Source organism: Lynx canadensis, chromosome F1 (assembly GCF_007474595.2).
Source record: "Lynx canadensis isolate LIC74 chromosome F1, mLynCan4.pri.v2, whole genome shotgun sequence".
Taxonomy (NCBI): Eukaryota; Metazoa; Chordata; class Mammalia; order Carnivora; family Felidae; genus Lynx; species Lynx canadensis.
Window position 1 is genome coordinate 41,446,262 of NC_044319.2, and position 19,395 is coordinate 41,465,656.

General features: G+C 56.7%; 1 protein-coding gene across 2 annotated transcripts in view; it reads left to right on the top strand.

The window, feature by feature from the left end:
* Nucleotides 1-18,367, top strand: part of ADORA1 (adenosine A1 receptor) — a 33,194-nt gene extending 14,827 nt beyond the window's left edge. For both annotated transcript variants that reach the window (XM_032591787.1, XM_032591786.1), the window contains one exon: nt 17,026-18,367. In XM_032591787.1, the coding sequence (XP_032447678.1) occupies nt 17,026-17,665 (640 nt within the window). In that variant the 3' untranslated portion in view covers nt 17,666-18,367. The remainder of the gene's footprint in view (nt 1-17,025) is intronic.
* The last annotated feature ends 1,028 nt before the right edge of the window (nt 18,368-19,395 follow it).

Consider the following 19,395-nt stretch of genomic DNA (forward strand, 5'->3'; position numbering starts at 1 on the left):
CTCTACCTTCATGTGCTCACAGTTCTTCTTCAAGGGCTTTGAACACAGCTCTTGCCAAACTGCACGGAGGTAATCTCCGTCACTTGCCTGCGAGCAGTTTGCGGGGGTGGGGGTCCAGGTCTATGCATCTCTGTCCCCATGGTGCCCAGCATGCTTTCTGCCCATTTTTTATTCCCATGACTGGTCCAATGAATCAACGAATGAATGGTAACAGTAGCGAGTGATTCTTGAGCACCTAGAATGTGTGACACCCTACGCTGAATACTTTATACGGACTCCCTAATTTCCACATTTTCTGAGAAGCTGAGGCTCAGAGAGGCTGAACAACACACTGTCAGTCACACAGCTGCCAAATGTAACCAGAAGTGTTAAATGAACGGCTGAATGGATGAATGAAAAGATCCATATTTGAGCCTTGACTCCAACACTTAAGCTGGGTGATTCGGGATAAATCACTTCCCTCTTTGGGTCTCAGTTTTCACATCCATAAAATGGGCCGAATCCCCATCCCTACCACCAAGAGTTGCCGGCGAGACACCGTTCTTGCAATGGGAGGGGAGAATGGCTCCATTGTTCAGGGGTATGTTGGCGCGGGGACGAATGTGGGGGAGGGAGGGTTACCCCACCCCACCCATCCCACCCGCACCCCAAATCTGCTCTCTGGCCTGCAGTTCCAGGTGCTGCCCAAGGGCTGGCCTGACCGCCCGGCGCTGAGGTAGCCGAAGGAGCTGATGTCTCCTGCAGGGCTGGAGGCGCATGAGGGAAGCAGAGACCCAGGAGCCAGGTGGAGAGCTGCCGCTAGGAGATGAGGAGGGTCAGGAAGTGGGTGCTGCCCGACGCTTGTCAGAGGAGCCAGGTCTGCCGTTGGAGCTGGTGTTGCAAGAGCAAGCCTCTCCCCTCTCGGGCGTCTACCACCTGCTGGAGCTGCCGACAGCTCCTGGCTGCTGCGAGATGGGCTGTGAGATGGGCCCCCGGGCGGTGGCTGGCTGCCGGCAGGCTGGAGGGTGTGCGCCACGAAGAGACTCCCCGACCACACCAGGCGGGAGGCGTGCCTCGAGGTTGGCCGGGAAGGAACCAGCAGTGACTGAAGGTGCAGGCTGGCCCGGGCTTTAACTCCCCGGTGATGGGGCAGCCCCTGGCCCTCCAGGGGTCCGCAGAGATGTCTCCTCCCGCTGCTGGAGTCAGTTAGGCGAGGAGGGGCCTAGAAAAGGCCTGTCAGCACGCGGCCTGGGTCTGAGCTCCGACTGCAGGCAAGGCTTGAAGGAAAAATGTTCAAGGAAAACACCTGTGAGGAGAATCAAGGACAGGGGGCCTTCTCCTGAACCGGGGTGGGGGGGGGTGGGGGACGGGGGAGAAGTGATTTCCCAGTCTGGCCAGTCCAGAGGGAGACTGGGGGCTGGGAACCAAGAGGCCGACGGGTCTGCCACTTGGACAAGCCACCCCACCTCGCCCCACCTTCACTGGTAGAAAGGACGCGGGCTTCTCGGGGGTGTTACCAGGATCCGCTGAGCGGTGTCCGTGCGGAGTCTGATGAAGGATAGGGGAGCCGAGGGGCACAGAGGCCCGAGTGCCTCGGGAGTCAGGCTGGCCACACTGCCCTCCCAGCCTGGGCTCTGCTACTTACGTGTTCTGACCTTAGGCAAAGTCTCTGAGCCTCAGGTGCTCCGTATGAAAATGGAAGTAATAATATTTGCCTCACGCGACTCTTGAGAGGGTGATACGTGAAAACCTAACGGCTCCCTCCGGGGTCGTGGGGCTTGTTCTTCCCCTTCCTGCTGTTTGGTGGGAGGGGGGAGGATGGATGGATAATGGTGTGTGTGTGTGTGTGTGTGTGTGTGTGTGTGTGTGTGTGTGTGTGCGCGTCTTCTGTCTCTGGTGCGATTGGGGTGGACAGCTGACACTCCCATCCACCAGTGTGGCTTGAGGGGTTCCTTTACACGCACGCCAAGGCCTGCCGTCGTTGGGGAGCTCAGCCTTGGGGAAGTGGCAGGCCTGGGAGGCGCAGAAAGCCCTGTGCACAGGTAGGGGTGCGTTCCATCACTGCCCTGGAGAGAGTGTTTGGGCACCTCCCTTCCTGCTCCAGGCTTTTCCGTGAGTGCAGGGATGAGGGGGTCCCGAGGAAGGAGAGGTGCGGGCTGGTGGGAAGGGAGTGCTCGCCCGGGGAGCATCTCCTCGGTGTCGGGAGCAGCACTGAGCGCCTTCCTTGTCAGCATATTTGATATTATATAGTCCTGCAAGGCTGCGATCAGCATCATTTTACACATAAAGAAATAAGGAACCGGGGAGGTAGAGTCCCTTGAAAATTGTGACCCAGCTCCTAAGGAGCAACACTTGGATTGGAGCTTGGCACCTGCCAGATACCAAAGTGGGTGCCACTTGTGAAATACCCACTCCCCACTGCCACTGTGCTCAGGGATTTCCAGACGGGGAACCGCAGCCCCTGTCCTCAGAGAGCTTCTGGGCGGCGACGGACACGGGACACAAGATTTTGCAGACAGCGAGATGGATCGGCACAGCCTGAGCTAAGATGGCTGAGACTTCTGGGGCAGAAATTGCCAGTGGGTGCAGGCCTGGCCTGCCGCCTGGTTTCCTTTAGGCCCTGCCTGCTTTCTCTCAGGCCCCGGGGCCCGCACGTGCTCGTTTGCCCGGCCGCTTGAATCACAGCGCAGGGAAGCTAAATCTGGAGGCGTTGTCAGCATCAGGGCAGCGGAAACGATCCCACGAGGTCCACAGAGGTGAGAGTGGTGGAGACGGGCTAGAGAGGCCTCCCAGCAGGCCCTGGGCTGGGTCCTGGCCGCAGGGGGGTGCTGTGAGGGGCTCAGGAGGACCTCTCTGCCACCCACCGGGAGAGTGCATCCTGCAAAGAGCACTGGGCCCAAGTCAGAGGAACCTGGATTCAGTTTCAACTCAGACACTAGCCAGCCAAGCTGTGGCCTTGGGCACGCACCGAACCTTCCTGGGCCTCAGTTTTCCAATCTGTAAAATGGCAACAGTCTGTTCTTTTTTAACCTGGCAAGCTGTTTGCAACAGGTAGGATCCCTGGCTGCGAAGCGCTTTGCGATGGTGCCGGGCTGTGTCATTATCATGTTGCCAAGGTGGGGAGCGTCTTTATCCTTTCTTCTCCCATGCTGGCTCTTTTCTGTCTGCACGGTGGGGGGAGCTATCCATTAAGAGGAAGAGGTCACACGGGTGGCTTTGCGATGAACCTGGCGGGGACTTGTGTTCCTGTTTCCTGTAGGATACAAGACAATGCCTTTCCTTTTTTTCTGGGCTCCTCAGTCAGCCTCTCCCCAAACAAGGGTGTGGGGGCTATTCTTGTGCCAGATATTGTGCCGAGTGCCATTGGGTCCTGCCACCCACACCTATTATAGTCTGAGAGGCTCAGACAACAAGGGACACCAAGGCATGAAAGGCTACGGTCCCTATCCTCCCTTCCCTCACAGCCTCACGGAACACAGATGTGTGAAACACAAAACACCACCTTTGGAGGCAGCCTGAGCTACGATTCCAGTTCCGGTCAGCAGCTCTATGACCTTGGGCAAATCACTCCCGGGATGACTGAGAAAAGCGGGAAGGAGGGACTGCGTGCAAAACTCAATGCCAGATGGTGACAAGGGACACACCGGGAGCTGGGCCCGGCAGAGCTCAGCTCCATTTTACAGACGCAGAAGCCAGGATTCTGTGAGGTGATACAATTTGCTGACGCGGCAAGTTTGAATCCGATTCAAAGGAAGGCCCTCTAATGCCTGTTAAGAGCCTGCTAGGGCTGGGTTAACCTGGAACTTCTCGCTCCCCGGCCAACCGGTGTGGCTGTCAGGGATGTGAGTACCAGCCGCGGAGGTCGGAGGAAGGAGAGGGGTACGTGGTCGGGCCTCTGCAAGATTTAAATGTTGGGGGCCCCCGAAGGTGGACCTTCCAGGTAGCCCAGATCGTCAGCATTGGTATCAGGAAAGCCACTTCGGTGCCCCCAGCCCCACCTCCCTCACCCCTGTGGCGGCAGTGCGTGTCCTGCCTGATTCTTGCCTGGTTGAGTCCCCAAGGCCCATTACTGCCAGCCCTCTGCATCCTCTTTTTCCAGCTCTGAGCACGACGCTTTGAAGTTTTCGTGAATGGTAGATGGAAAAAAAAAAAAAAAGGGCTTTGATTTAATAAGCTTCCTCCTCCCCCACACACATCGTAATGTGAGATTCCGCCATCCAGGGTCGCAGCAGATGTGAGTGATTTACAGGGCTTTGCAGAAGCGGGAGTGACTGAAAATGAGTTTATCGATCAGCCCTCAGAGAGGCTGCCTCGCCGGGCCCCTGCTCTGGGACGCTGCCAGCCGCTCTGGTTGCTCTGTGCAAAGGACAGGGGTGCAGGGCAGCTCCCTGCAGAGCAGAGAACAGGCTGGGCCCCACCTCCTCCCAGGGCTGGCCGTGAGGAGAAGGGCTGGCCTTGCAGCAGAAGGAAGTGTGGTTAGACTCTTGCTACAACTATCGAATTAAGTGGCTGAATGTACGGGGCTGGGTCACAGAAGCAGGACCCAAGCATGAAATCCTGAGGATTCCATAGCAGGTGCCTGATCTGTATGTGCTTGGTGCAGGGTTTTCTGTCTGCTGGGAGGGAGCAGGCTTCCTCTGACCCTCCCTCCGACTTTATCCACACTCCTTTTTTTAAAATTTTTTCAATGTTTATTTATTTATTTTGAGAAAAAGAGGGAGAGAGAGAGAGGCGGAGACAGAGGATCCCAAGCAGGCTCTGTGCTGCCGGTGCAGAGACCAAAGCGGGGCTCGAACTCATGAACCGTGAGACCATGACCTGAGCCGAGATCAAGAGTCGGATGCTTAACCGACTGAGCCGCCCGGGCGCCCCTGACTTTATCCACATTAAAAGTGATTATTGACATGGTCGGATTAATATCTACTGTGTTTGTAATTGCTTTCTATGTCATTAGATTTGTTCCTTATTTCTTCCACCTGCCCCCTCTTTTTCAGCCTTCTCTGGTTTTAATTGAGCGTTTTATACGAATCCATTTTCCTTCCCCGAGTATTGTTGGGTGCCTACCGTGTGCCAGGCACCGCGGCAGCTGCTAGGACACAACACTGAAGCAGACCTGGGTGCTGCTCTGGGGGTACTTGGGATTTTATGCTCCAGAGGAAAACAAAGAATTCAACTTATTGTCCCATGTGGGGAGGAGGAGGGCGTCAGGCTCCAACTGTGACCCAGGAGAGCCAACATCCTACCTCCTGCCACGTGCTGTCCTGGAAAGGGGGATCTGTGCCCTCCCTGAGTCCACCCGGGGGAGTGTGGGTGCAGGTGCCCCCCCTTCCACTGCTTCTGGGGCCCCCCCAGCTCATTTCCGTGGCTGGGGCAGAATAGAGGGGGGCCACCTGGGCCAATGCAGGGTGGGGGGCTGGCGGGGCTCAGGGCCAGCGGCTGTTGCCCCGTTCTCCCCCGTGCGCTGCTGACTGGGAAGGACTGGAGTCTGGGCTGGGCCTGGCCGGGGACTTGGCCGTGTGGGGCTCGGTGAAAATGCACACGTGCAGTGAGATACACGGCAAACAAAGCATCGGGAGATGCCGACCAGCAACCGTGGGAAAGTGCTGGGGTTCTCACTGCTGTTATTTGGGCTCCAAACCCCACTGAGCTGGATGTCCGTGGGGAGAAAGGCCAGGACCTGGGGGGAACACACAGCTCCTTCCAGGTCCTAAGAGCAGTCCCGCTTTTGGATGGTGAGGCAGCAGAAGGGACTGGAGTTAGACCTGGGAAGGATTTCCTGATACAAGAGCAGAGGCTCTGGAGTGGAGGCCTGATGGTGGGAGTGGACTCTGGAAAGATTTCCAAGGTGGAGAATTGCCCCTGCCCTCTCTGCCCTCCCACATCCTGCCATCTGTCACATCTTTTCTAGAGGAGAGGGCTAGAGGCTCTGAACGTCAGGAAGCCCCCTGGGAACAGTTGCCTCCCCAGGTCGAGCATCCCCGTCTCCTAGGCTGGGGAGGGTCTGGCAGAGGCATTGCCTGGGACTCCAGGCTCAGCCGCGGCGCAGAAGGCCTGTCTCCTGGGTCCCAGCTGGGCTACTGCCTTTGGGATGCTCTGGAGTCTGCATGGGATCTCCCTGGCGGGGGTTACGTTATGGTCCCTTGATGGACATAGGCTTTTAGGCAGATGCTGACTATCCCGTGGTTTCTAGGCCAGGAGATGCTCAGAAGGGAGGAAGGAGAAAGAACGTGGGCTCCTCCTGAGTCTGCCCTGCCGCTGTCTGCAGTCTCCACACCGGCCACTTCCCCCGAGAGAGCTTTACTGGGCCCAGCTAGGGAGTATGGCTCCTCCAGGGCCCTGTGTGGGGTTTCGTGCTGGGCTGAGCAAGCTCCCACCCTCCCCTGCCCCCTCCCCACCCCAGGCAGATCAGGGAACACAGACTAATTCTGTACCAAGGTTGAGTTCGGTGGGAGAGCTCCTGCAAAGAGAAACTGAAGCCATGTGGCCAGTCTTCCAAAATGAAGCAAGCAACTTTTTTTTTTAATTTTTTTTTAACGTTTATTTATTTTTGAGACAGAGAGAGACAGAGTATGAACGGGGGAGGGGCAGAGAGAGAGGGAGACACAGAATCAGAAGCAGGCTCCAGGCTCCGAGCTGTCAGCACAGAGCCCGACGCGGGGCTCGAACTCACGGACTGCGAGATCGTGACCTGAGTCGAAGTCGGACGCTTAACCGACTGAGCCACCCAGGTGCCCCAGCAACTTTTTAATCTGTGTCCCTGCAACCTGCTTTGTATCTCTTTAGGAGCTGACCGTATTTTCCAGTGGAGTCAGGGGTGTCCCCTGGGTGGTGAAGTGATAAGGTGAGGTGACAACGCTAGGCCCCAGCTGCCACTATTGACCCAGGGCCTAGACAAGTTAGCGCACCAGCCCCGCGGTCACAGTGAGCCAGCGAAGGGCAGTCTTCTCAGGAAGGCCATTGTGCCGCGGACAGAGCTGAGGCTCCAGTCGTTACTTGCTCAAGGCCACGAGCTGTTAACTGGTGGAGCCCAGCTTGAACTCGTTCAACTCATTCAACAGAGCGAACTCTGACTCTGCAGCACGCTTCATTCATTCACTTACTCCTTCACTCACCCCCCACACACGCTTCTCTTTCTGGCCTTTGTCACTGCCCATCGTCCTGTCTGTGGGGCACATAGCTAGAACACGAAAGCTGAGGGGAGGAACTCCCTTCTGGGAGACTGTGTGCGCCTCACCCCCACGGCCCTCGGGCCCCTCCTCCCCGCACTGGGAGAGAAGTTTGGGTCTCAGGCCACCTCCCCCCCCCCCAGCCCCGCTTTCTGTTAGCGCCAAGCTCAGCTCTCTATATAGGATGATCGAACGCATTCCAGAAGAGGGGGCACACCGTGCAGAGCTTGGGAGACACCTGGCTCAGTCCCACATCATCTCGATTGAGGACACAGATGCCCCAAAGGGGAGGGGTCTCACCCAGACCAGCTCAGTCCCAGCAGAGCCTGGACGGGAACCCCTCTCTCCTGACCCACACCACAAGGAAGGACCCCAAGGGAGGACTCTGTCTCTTTGGGGGTCCTGAGGTTGCTGCCACGCGGACAGGCAGCATGGGCCCCTCTGTGCCCTCGGGCCCAGGGAGGTGCGCACGTTCCCAGGTCCCTCCTGCCCTGCCCCGCTGACGTGCCAGACACACTGGAAGATTCTTGGCTGCCTCTTGTCAGTGGCCACTGTCTGAAGAGGCCAGAGAGGCCTGTGGAAATGATCCCATCAGGTCTTTCCACTTCACTGGAAAAGGAATTTGGCCCTTCACCACCACGGTCGTCACAGTAAAGGCCTCGCTGCACCAACCACTCACAGGCCATTAAATCCGTATGCAGACAGGGTGGGTTTTTCCGTTCCACCCACCAGATGAGTCAGAAAGTCACCCTCGGCAGGTGGGGCCATTTGGCCTTGGTCTTTTTGCCATCCTGGCCTTACCTGACAGCAGGAGAGAATTAAGTCTCAGAGCAGGAAATGGCCAGGAATGCCGAGGTCTGGGTCCGGTTTCCCCGAGCTGACTGATCAGGTCAGACCCCCTCCTTCTCCAGGGCCACCCGGTCACTGGGATGTGGGGCCACACCTGGCCTTGGGAGTCAGAGAGCTGCTTCCCATGGTGGGTGGGGAGGAGGTGACTGCATCTCAAAATCACCCAGGGCATCGTCTGTTCGGGAACATTCCGACTCACCCTGGGCTGGGGGAAAGGACTGAGGATGGCAGGCAGATGTACTTGGAAAACGTGCCTCCTCCGAATCAGAGAACCCTGCTCCCTACGCCCTACCCCCTGCAGCCGCCTTTGCAGCTCTGACAAATCCAGATCCCTCTCTGTAAGGATCAGGGAAGGCACACCCACAGAGAAGAGGTGCTTCGTGGGGTGGCACGCAGGCCTGGGGCAGGACTGGTGATGCCAGCTACACGTGCAGCCTGTGAGCCTGGGCTTCATGCCGGGAACCGCGGCCTTGTGTGTTTCGGCAGGGGCTGCTCTCTCGTCACCCTGGCCGCTCCCTTTGGGCAGGGGCTGTGCCTACCTGTCAGACAGAGAGTTCCTTTGGGGCAGGAGCTATGTTTTTTTCTGCTCACTCCCAGATCCAAGGGAGAGGCTCTGAATCTCTAGCGGGGAGGGGTGGGGAGGCGGCTGGTTTCTGAACCACATACGCACACTTGATGGTCTGCCCACCAGGCTGTGGAGTGATCTGTCCTTAGCAAGTGACCAGGAGCTATTTCCAAGGCCCATTTACACTAATGACCTAATCAATTTATCCGGCTCTTTTCTTTCAAGTTGCTCAGAGCATCCCCTCCTTCTCTCTGTAGCCTTTGGGCTGGTCCTGGAGGTATCAGACAGATTTCCCTCTTGGGGACTGGTGACACTCGTATCAGACACGGTAGCTGATGCCACAGGGTCTGAAGTGAGCAAAATTCAAGGCAGGGTTACTAGGACCCAGGCATCCTGGCCCCTCCCCGTGACCCCTGATCCAGACTCCCCTGGGCAATGTAACTGTTAAATATTTGGCCCCTGGAGTGTGCCCAGCACCTTTGATTGTATCTGGTTTCCTGTTCTCCTTTGGGAGGAAGAATTTCTCTGCAGGAAGTAGTTTAATAGTCTGAAAGCCTTACTTCCCTGGTCTTGAGATCCAAGTTTCCAGTTGCAAGTGGCCAAGATTCTTGATAAGAAGGGAGGCAGGAAGGAGGGGAGCAGAACAATGTAGCCTCGCTCCTTCTCAGACACCGAGGAAGAGGGAAGGAGAGGTGGAGGGTTCAGTTCCCGACTCTCCAACCCGTAGGGCTGCAGATAAATGCTGACAGCTCCCCGCTCCCCTCCCCAGCCCTCGGGCCCAGTGCTCTGGCCACGTGACTGGGAAACAGGGACAGCCAGACCTGAGGACCTTCCCTGGCCTCAACAGTTGACAGGACACTTCATCACCCCTGTCTTCCAACAAGGCCACATTCAGCCCTTTCCAAAACGGCCATGTGGCTTCTCTCCCTCTCTCTCTCTCTCTCTCTCTTTCTCTCTCTCTCTTCTGAGTCAACACATACTTGTGAAGAGTCTGGTCAGTTCTCTCATCCCCCTGGCAGGGAGTTCTCTGTGATGACTGTGTTCGGGTCTTCCTGTTCTGGCTTCACTCCTGAGCCGCTGGGGTCTAACGGGGAACTCAGAGATCATTGAGGTGTTTACGGCTGAGGGCCTTGAATGCCAGGAATTGGTTCCGCAGGCGAGGAAGCATCTGAGAGGCCAAACGGGATAGCGAGGCGACCCAGAGATTAGCAGCCACGGGAAGGTAGCCCTGGGCCGAGGGACAAAGGGAGGAGGTGGGTCCTGGGGCCCAGGGGCTGGTGGAAGCTGGGACCGCGGTGGGCACGTCTGCTGGGAGGTCAGGCCAAGGAGCCGATGTAACGGCTGCATAAGACTCACAGAGAGGGGTAGAAAGATCCTGGCTTTCCTCTCCTCCCTCGGTGCTCCAGTGCTCCCCCGCAGACCCCCACCGACTCAGGAGCTTGGGAAACGCAACCTGCAGGGCTCAGCCCCTGGTGACACACAGCAGGGCAGAAGGAGGAGGGAGGCTGGGGACAGCCAGCTTCAGGCCCAGGTCTTGTGTGTGCAGTGACAAAGTGCCCTGAACACTTCCTCTGTTTGGCAAGTTCTCCATCCACCAAAGAGAGATCTTTCGGGTCTCCCCCCTTCTCTTTTCTCTGTCAGATTCTTCTTCTTTCCTGCCCCCGTCTTGTGGTCTGTTCATCACCAGCTGACTTTCGGACCTTTGGCCTGCTTTGAGGAGGGTTTTTGCTCACGTTCTCAGGGTCCACCGAAAAGTCAGTGCCTCGTCATGCGCAGGAAGATCCTCCCTCGGAGGCTCTGGGCAGGGAGAGGCCTCCCCTCTGTGCACAGCTAGGGCCTCTGACTGGAAGTAATCTTAGCTGTGAAAAGGAGCCTATTATTCATGAGGCACGGGACCCATGAGGAGGGGCACGCCCATGGCTCCCACTAGGATTTCGCTTGAGATGGAGACATCTTCTCCGGGCTGCAGGCTGGAACACTGGGGAAGTTAGTTCTGGCCACGGTTCGCAGGGGCAGCGCAGGGCTTTGGGCCGCCGTGGAAGTGTTGGGGGCTGGCTGGTGACCTGGGGGCTCTTTCTCATACCTCTCGTAAGAGGCCCTCGTCAGAGCGGCCTTACGTCCCAGGACCTAAGCAGGAGACCAGTAGTTACCCAATTCATCAGTGGGCTCCCACAGCTCCCAGGGCAGCGGGGAATGAACCAGGGAATGGTTTTTTTCTCATCCAGGGCACTAAGATTACTTCCAGGGCTCTGGCTATGCCTTTCTTATCTGACCTTCGCCAACTGAGCAGCTACCATTTAATCTTTATTTCTGGTGCCCTGAGATGTACTCCTGTGATAGGTCCTCAACCAATCGTAGATGATTGAATAAATCCTTTTTTATTTCTCACTGAATAAATTTTATTTATCATGGGATAAATCATAAGTGATTGAATAAATGGCTGTGTGGATTCACTTATCCATTTCTACACGTATCTATTCATTTGTTCAGCAAATAGTGATTGAACGCTGTTCGAGGTACCGGGGTTGCGGTGGTGAGCCTGCAAAATAGGGCCCTGTCCTGAGCGGAGCTCACATTCTGCTGGAGAGAAACAGATGATAAATGCATATATGTGTATATATATGTGAAGACAGAATGAGAGAGAGAGAGACAGGAAGTGATAAGCTCTATCAGGAAAATTAGGGGCACCTGGGTGGCCCTAATTTTCCTGATAGAGCTTATCACTTCCTGTGTCGGCTGAGTGTCTGATGGATTTTGGCTTGATTTTGGCCCAGGTCATCATCCCAGTGGGGTGGGATCGAACCCTGCCTTGAGCATGGAGCCTGCTTGAGATTCTCTCTCTCTCTCTCTCTCTCTCTCTCTGCCCCTCTCCCCTACTCTTGCACTCTCTCTCTCTCACTCTCTCTAAAAGAAAAAAGAAAAAAAAAGGAATTAAACAGGGCAAGAGGTACAGGGTGATGGGGGCTGTCTTGCAGGGCGGTCAGGGAAGCTGCTCTGAGGAAGTGACGTCTGAGCTGAGATCTGAATGAGGGGAGATGGACAGAAAGCATCTGCCCCCAGCTGGACAGAAGCGAGGGCCCAGCGATGCGGTGCGGACCTCGTGGGCAAGAGGACTGGGGTTCAGAGTAAGGGGAGGGGCCCCCGGAGGAGCCAGGGGTTGGGGAGACTTAGGAAACGGTATCTCCCTCTGCCCAGTGGCCAGGATCACAACATGAGCATCAGCTTGATGATTCTTCCTCTCAACTGGACGGCCAGACTCAGCAGCAGGTCCCATTAGCTCGGTTCCCAAGTGCGCCTTAAAGCCGTCCATTGTCCCCTGCCCCTGTGCCGACCAGAGAACACCACCTAATCTCTTGCCTGGATGGCTAAAATAGCCTCCCTGTGGTTTTCTTGCTTTCCCGGCCACAACTCATTCTCCACATGGTGGTCCGAGGGAGCTTTTAAAAACAGACGTTGGATGACATTACTCTTTTATGTGCCATGGCTTCCCTGCACTTAGAATATACCCCAGAACCTTTACTGTGCCCCTCCCGGCCCTAGGTGTGTCCCTGACCACAGCTGTGACCGACCCGCCCTGGTCCCTGCCCTCACTGGCCTCCCTTGTTGCTCTCTGTGCCTTGACCTCCGGCCTCAGCACCTGCACCTGCCTTACCTTGTTTTGTTTTGTTTATAATTTTCAAAACCAACTTACTATAGCAGCATGAAGCCCTCCACACTTAAGGCCTATTACTAGTGTGTTTTCAAATTTTTGTAGTTTTCAAGCGGACCGGCCGTGCCTTCTGCCGGAAGGCTCTGCCCACCCCCCGCCGCCACCGCCCCCATCGTTGCCTGGTTGGCTCTTGGTGATCGTTCGGCGCTCAGTTCAGCATGTCCTCCTCAGAGGGTCCCCTCTGCCCAGCAGCTGCTCACTCCCTCGGGGAGTCCTGTTGACTTCACTGTCTGAGATGATCTGTTTGTTTTTTACGTCCATTTCCTGTCCCCTTGCTTCGAGAAAGTTACTTACATGAGAGCCCGTTCTCTTCAATATTTCAATGTTTCTGAACCCTAAAGGTGCCCAGTGAGTATCTGTTTAGTGAATCAAAGGGAGGTACCCTGCCCGCTGGGTTGCCCCGACACCTGCCGCTAAACATCTAGGCGGCTCATGAACAGACCAGTCTGGGGGCTATGAAGAGGTCAGACCTGGAGGGAGGAGGGAGGCTCCCAGGCAGGTCTAATGGCATCTTCAGAACGGCTCAATCCAAGCTGCTTGTCTGGAGCGGGCAAGGCTCACCATGGCTCCCTTCCACTCTGGGGTTCCACCCTCCAACCCCCCTCAACCCCAACTTACGGGAGTGCCAGAGCTGGGTCCAGCCTGAGCTTTGGACTTGGAACGATCTGAATCTTAGAAGTTCTGTCTCTGCCTCTGTCTGGCTGAGGGACCTTGGACGGGTCTCATCATCGGAGTCTCGGTTCCTGTAGTTGAAAAAAATGGAAATAATAACCATAACAATACCTAACTCATAGGACTGTCTTTAGTCAGTGCGTGGCCCACGAAAAATATCAGTTAAGTGTTAGCTCCTATCGGCATTGTTCTTGTCATCTTTACTGATCAGTTAGCTGTTATTTTTTCGATGACCCCCCTCCCTTAGCCTCCGGAACCTCCCCTTCCCGTGTGGCACCCCTGCCAGAGTGTGCAGGGGTGTGGCCACGGCATCCTCTGCCCTGCCTTCTTGAGCGTGGGATTTGTAGACCTTCCCCCTATGTCCGCCTCTGAACCACACTTGGTCTGGCAGCATCCGTGGTAGGAGATTCTTCCTCATTCAGCCGGGCCGGCGCTCAGGGATGGGAACTCCCCTGCCCCTCTTTCCCGAAGCTCTTCCTCTCCCTCTCGGAGCCTGCCACCCCTCTACTCCAGGTGCACAGTCTTTCCATGTTTTCACTGTCATCAGGAAGGTGCTGGCTCATAAGCGAATTCATACTCTGGAGTTAGTGCTGTCTTGGCTTTTAAAAATCATACCCATAGAGGCCAATTCTTAACCCAAAGGGACCTATCTCACCAATGGTGGGATTTTCAGCACTGTGAGGGAGATACTGGAGGTGATGGGGCTGGTGCCTTCAATGACGTCCTGAAGGTGCTGCCTGCCCTGTGTGTTGATGTCTCCAAAGTTTGCTCCCCCGCCGCCCGCCCCCCCCCCCATGTCTATCTGAGACTGCACGCTCCTGAGGACAGCCGTCTGTCTGGCTAGTTCCCAACACAGCCGCGGGGGTGGTGTGGCCTCAGGCCCCAACTTGGGAGGGATAGCCCCAAGCATTGGAGAACATTCAACTTGCCCCACCCCATGTGCGCCCCAGGACTTGCAGCCTCTGTTTCTCTTTCCCACGTGTGGGGAGAGGTGAGTTTCTCCCTGGCCCTGGGACACAGCCCTTCCTGTGAGAGCCCGCCCCACCTCAGCTAAGGTCCTGGGTCCAGCCCTTTCCCACCATGGAGAAAATAGCAAGAAAAACAGATGAGAACTGATACCCTAAGCTGCAGGTCTGCTGGGACCTGGCCCTGGAGGAGCCCCAGGAAAGCTTTAACCCCGGGGCTCCAGACAGTCAGGAAGGGTGAGGGGAGGAGGGGTGTAAGCGCCTCTCTAGTGAGAAGTTGCGTCCTCCCTCTCTCGCACCTGGGTTACTGTCCGTACCCACCTCCTCTCTCAGTGGGTCATCATTGCCCGGGTGTGGATCCTGGGTGCCCCCCGCCTCCCCCGTCCCCCCCAGTCCCCAGGCTAGATGACAACAGGAGGTCACCTTGTCCATCCCCGCATCTCCGGGCAGACCCTCTTTGGACAGGGTCCAGATGTTCCCATTTTAAAGCTCGTAGGAAAGGGGCATTGCCACTCTGCCAGTCAGCCTGTATCTAAGTGACCTGTAGGGAGCCTGGTGCCCCGAAGGAGAACTGGTCTCAGAGTCACGAGACCCTGATAAGTTATCAGCCGTTTCGGGGCCTGGAGTTCCTAATCTGTGAAATGGTAATCCCATTACGTGCTGCATTCCCAGGGCGGTTGTGGGGATCACCTGAGACGTGAATGTACAGGGCTCTGTAAACGACAAATGGATATAAATCGGATGTGCGATGGGCCGCGATGGTGGGGTCAGGAGCGGGGGGTGCCTGGCCCCCAGCCTTCCACAGCCGCAGCCCCATTTGGTCCTGCTGAGGCTCACCCTGGAAACCCGCTTCCCCCAACCTCGCGGCAGCCATGGCAATGTCAGCCTTCTCTCCCGGCAGAACGGTCCGTGCTCCTTTGGTCTTGCCCCCTAGACTCATCTAGAGCTTCTTACACCATGGGATGTGTGGGGAGCACTTCCAGATCATCAGTAACGAGCCCGGAGCCAGATATCTGCAGAGCCGTTAGGCTGTGTTTTGCTGAACGTCTAGAGACACTGGAGGTTTTCCAAGTGGGAGCGTTTCTAGGGGCTTCGAGGGGTAGGAGCTCAGGCACAGGAGCATTGGTGGGGTGTTCACAGACTACTTCCCTTATGTTATTTTGTCTGTCCTTACCCTCTGAAGTGGGGTCCACTGTCTCATTTTACAGAGAAAGGGTTGATCTAGTAGGCTGCAAATTCCAGTCTCTGACTTTCAGTGTGTGCACCAGGCTGGCCATCCTGCTGGCGGTCCAAGAGGTGGGAATGGGCTTCAGTTGCAGCAAGATAGCAAGGATTATGTGTAAGAAAACTTAAGGAGGCACAAGCAAACTGGGTGCCTTCAAGGCGTCTGGGTGCTCCGGGGACACGAGGACCCTGTGATCAGAGTAGGGGAGGGGGCACCACACTGAAGGTGTCAGAGTCAGCCAGGGTCCCCATTTCTCCCATTGGAACGATAAGGAGATTGGAAATGAGGTTCCTAAAGTCCCTTCTAGTGCTTGCTCTCTAGATGGGGTGAGGGGATCTGGTTTCTCCCTCCCCTCCAATCGTTCCCCTTCCCATCCCTATAAACCTTCACAGAGCAGGGGGCTTTGGTGCTTGGAGAGGTGTCCAGGGTGAGAGGGACCTTAAGTATCATCGCCGTGAAGAAGAAAGCCACGGATTCTGCAGGCACAGGACAGAAGCAAATGGAGTCCTAGGGAGGCCTCCCCTTCCACCCCTGTGGGTCTCAGGAGCTGTTTAGATGCTCAGGAGGGCACTCCATCCATCTCAGAGGCTGCATTGGAAAATAACAACTGGGCAAGTTGCTGCGCTGAGCCAGCTCCTCGGCACAGAGCCGGGCGGGCCCCAGCCCCTGGCACTCACTCCAGGGCGGTGTGTGGGCAGAAGACATGCTGGTTACTGGCTGGATTGGTTTAAAGGGAAGTGGGGAGCTCCCAGGACGCTGAAACTCTCTGCCCTCGGTGGGGGCGCCGTCACCGCCCATGGGCAGCCTCGTCCGTTTTCCGTGTCATCCAGATGTTCTCATTTTCTCTGTGTGTCATGACACAGAAAAGGCTGGAAAGCTCTATCCCTTGACATAATCTGTTCATTTCCTTCAAAGGACACACGGCAACCTGTAATTGTCTTGTGTATTTATTTCCATGTTGTCTGTCTCTTTGCCCAAAATGTGAGCTGTGGAGAGGCCAGGGTCCTTTACCTAATACCAAGCACAGAGACCGGCGCTTGGCACAGAAAACACCCCATCTGTGGAGCAAGTGCACCCATGCATGCATGCATTCATGTGCCTTGTTTGCAGCGAATGCTCAATGACCATCAGTTATCTTTCCCGAGAATAATTCTCCATTAGCTTGGGGGACAGAGATGGTGCTTGAACTCAAGCCCTCAGGAGATACGCATGGACAGCGATTGGAAGGGGAAAGGGGAGGTAAGCATGGAAGGGGAGATGGGGGCACTGGTAGGGAGGTAAGGGGCAGGGCCAACAGGAGGGAGGTGTGGAAGGCTTTTTTCGACAGTTGAGTCAGCTGGCCCAAGGGGAAGAGTGGTTCTTCAACCCTCTGGCTGTTTTTGGTCAGTGCAGACGTGTGTGAGGAAGCACAGGAAAGTGCCACCGCCTTCCATGTGGCCTTGGGTGGATCACGTGATTGCTTGGAACCTCAGTTTCCTCATCTGTCAGATGGGCACTCATTCGTCCGGTGCTTTCCTACCCCGCGAGGGCTGTCATGAAACAGTGATGAGAGGTGACCAATGGGGACGTGCCGAGCACACGTGATTGATTTTTACTTTGGTGATTTTATTAAAACTCTTTGTTGTTTTCTGTCCTGATTTTTAATCTTGATTTTTAGTTTGTTATGATTTTTCTGCTAACCAGGCTTCCCACCCTCTGCAGGTGAGATGCACCAGTGCATTGTAAGCTCTGGCCCAAATCTTGGATCCTGGAGACTCGGACCTCTAGCCAAAGACCGGCACCTCCCCACTCACTGGGTCCTGGCTGGGGCGGGAGCCTCCTTTTGGGGCCCCGTAGGGGCTGATGGAGCCTGGTGAGAGTGGGGGGGACTCACACTCTGCCCTCCCCTTCCCCAGGTACAAGACGGTGGTGACTCCCCGGAGGGCGGCGGTGGCCATCGCCGGCTGCTGGATCCTCTCCTTCGTGGTGGGCCTGACACCCCTGTTCGGCTGGAACAAGCTGGGGGAGGTGGAGCGGGCCTGGGCGGCCAACGGCAGCGAGGGTGAGCCCGTGATTGAGTGCGAGTTTGAGAAGGTCATCAGCATGGAGTACATGGTCTACTTCAACTTCTTCGTCTGGGTGCTGCCCCCCCTGCTGCTCATGGTCCTTATCTACCTGGAGGTCTTCTACCTGATCCGCAAACAGCTCAACAAGAAGGTGTCGGCCTCCTCTGGCGACCCACAGAAGTACTATGGGAAGGAGCTGAAGATCGCCAAGTCGCTGGCCCTCATCCTCTTCCTCTTCGCCCTCAGCTGGCTGCCCCTGCACATCCTTAACTGCATCACCCTCTTCTGCCCTTCCTGCCGGAAGCCCAGCATCCTCATCTACGTCGCCATCTTCCTCACGCATGGCAACTCAGCCATGAACCCCATCGTCTACGCCTTCCGCATCCAGAAGTTCCGGGTCACCTTCCTTAAGATTTGGAACGACCATTTCCGCTGTCGGCCCGCACCCCCTGTTGATGAGGACCCCCCGGAAGAGGGGCCCCACGACTAGACTCCACCTGCTGCGTCTGCCTGCCCCCATCAGGGGCATCTCAGCCCAGTCCCACCTCCCCACCGGTCCCACTCCCTGAGCCTTTCTGGCGGGGCTGTGGGGTGTGGGTGCCCTGCACCTTGGGTTCTGGAGGAGGTTTGGCGGGGGGGCCGTTCATGGGGAAGGAGCCAGGTAACCTGAGGGGAGGAGGAAAGTGGCTTGAAACTCCCCACCTGTGTGACCATCCCACAGGCAGCCCGGTGCTTCAGGCTGGACTGACCTGGGGAGACTGAGGCTGCAAAGGGGCCACGTGGGCTGGAGGGCAAGCTTGGGCTCCCATGGCAGTTAGGGGAGCCCGCTTATCTCTGGTGGTGGTCATGCAACCCTGGGACCAAGCCTAAGGAAAGGAGAGGATCCCCTCCAACGTGGATGGAGAGAAAGAAACTGGGCTTCATGGCCCTGCTTTCTCTCCTGTTCTGTAGGAGAAGGTGGCAGAGCCACGGAGGGGCGGGAATCAAGGAGCCTCCGTCCCAGCCTCCCGGGACCCTGAGCTCCCAGCTTTGCTGGGCGTCAGGGTACCTGCCCTCCTTGCCCTGGGGAGCCCAGGTTTATATCTGGGAGAAGCAGAAACGGCGGATCCAGAAATCATCCCCAACCTTCGCTTTATTCTCCACCAACCCCCGGACCCTGGGTAGAGGCTCCAAGCCCCCTGGAGCTGGTGTAGAGTTGATGTGCAGGCCTCATGCAGCCAGCAGGTGGCAGCACTGAACCATTGTTCTTGCCCTGAGTGTCCCAAGGTGGAGCCTCGAGTGTACCCGTCATCTGGGCCAACCAGCTCCACTAGCCCCTGGTGATGGCCTGGACTCCCCTAAGTGACATCCATCTCTGCTCTTTCTGGGCCAGATGGAGAGGAGAGCCCCAGACGTGCCAACATGAGGGCGCATTCTGCCTGCCTGGGGAGGAGGGGACCAAGGGAAAGTGCTGAGGCTGGGCACTCCTGGGATGCCATGGACCAGGCTGGAACAGGCCGGGGGAGACCACAGTCCTGAGAGTAAGGGAGGGGAGGTCTTGCTGGCACTTAGATACCCTCAGTATCCCTGGCATCTAGCACAGTTTTCAGGGGCTTGGGGCTCTGTTGCACAGTCTAGGCTTTAGAGCATCTGGGGAAGGGTCCACCCTCTGCCAAACTCGGGCGCCCCGTGTATGGAGGGAGGGGGGCAGGGTTCTGAGCGTGGACAGCAACTCCAGGCCTTGAGTCCGGGCCCTTCCCTTTCTCAGAGGTAGGATGTTCCCTGGCTCCCAAGGAGGACCACCTGACTAATAAAAGACTGTGAACCTTGATGGAGAGCACACCCCTGGCTACCCACCCCACCCCCCCAACCATCTGAAGGCAATAGACAACCTCAGCACAGAGGAGCAATGGGGGGGGGGGGAGGTGGGGATGGGGAGGAAGCAGGGAGAGGGGAGATACGGAGGCGTTCAGAGCAAGGAGGGTTCCAGAGAAGAGGGTGTCTGTTCGCGTAGTTAGGCTGTAGGCATAGCAAACCCTGACTGTGAAAGCGAGATCCTAAAAAAAGCTCATGTCTGGAACTCCCCACCCTCCCATGACATCCTGAGTCCCCTCCCACTGGAACCTTCCTCAGGATGTCATACGTGGAGACCCCCTCACGGTGACACATCAACCCCCCTCTCACTGGGACACAGCGCCTCCCCCATCACAACGATGCTCGTGGTCACAGAGGCCCCCGCAC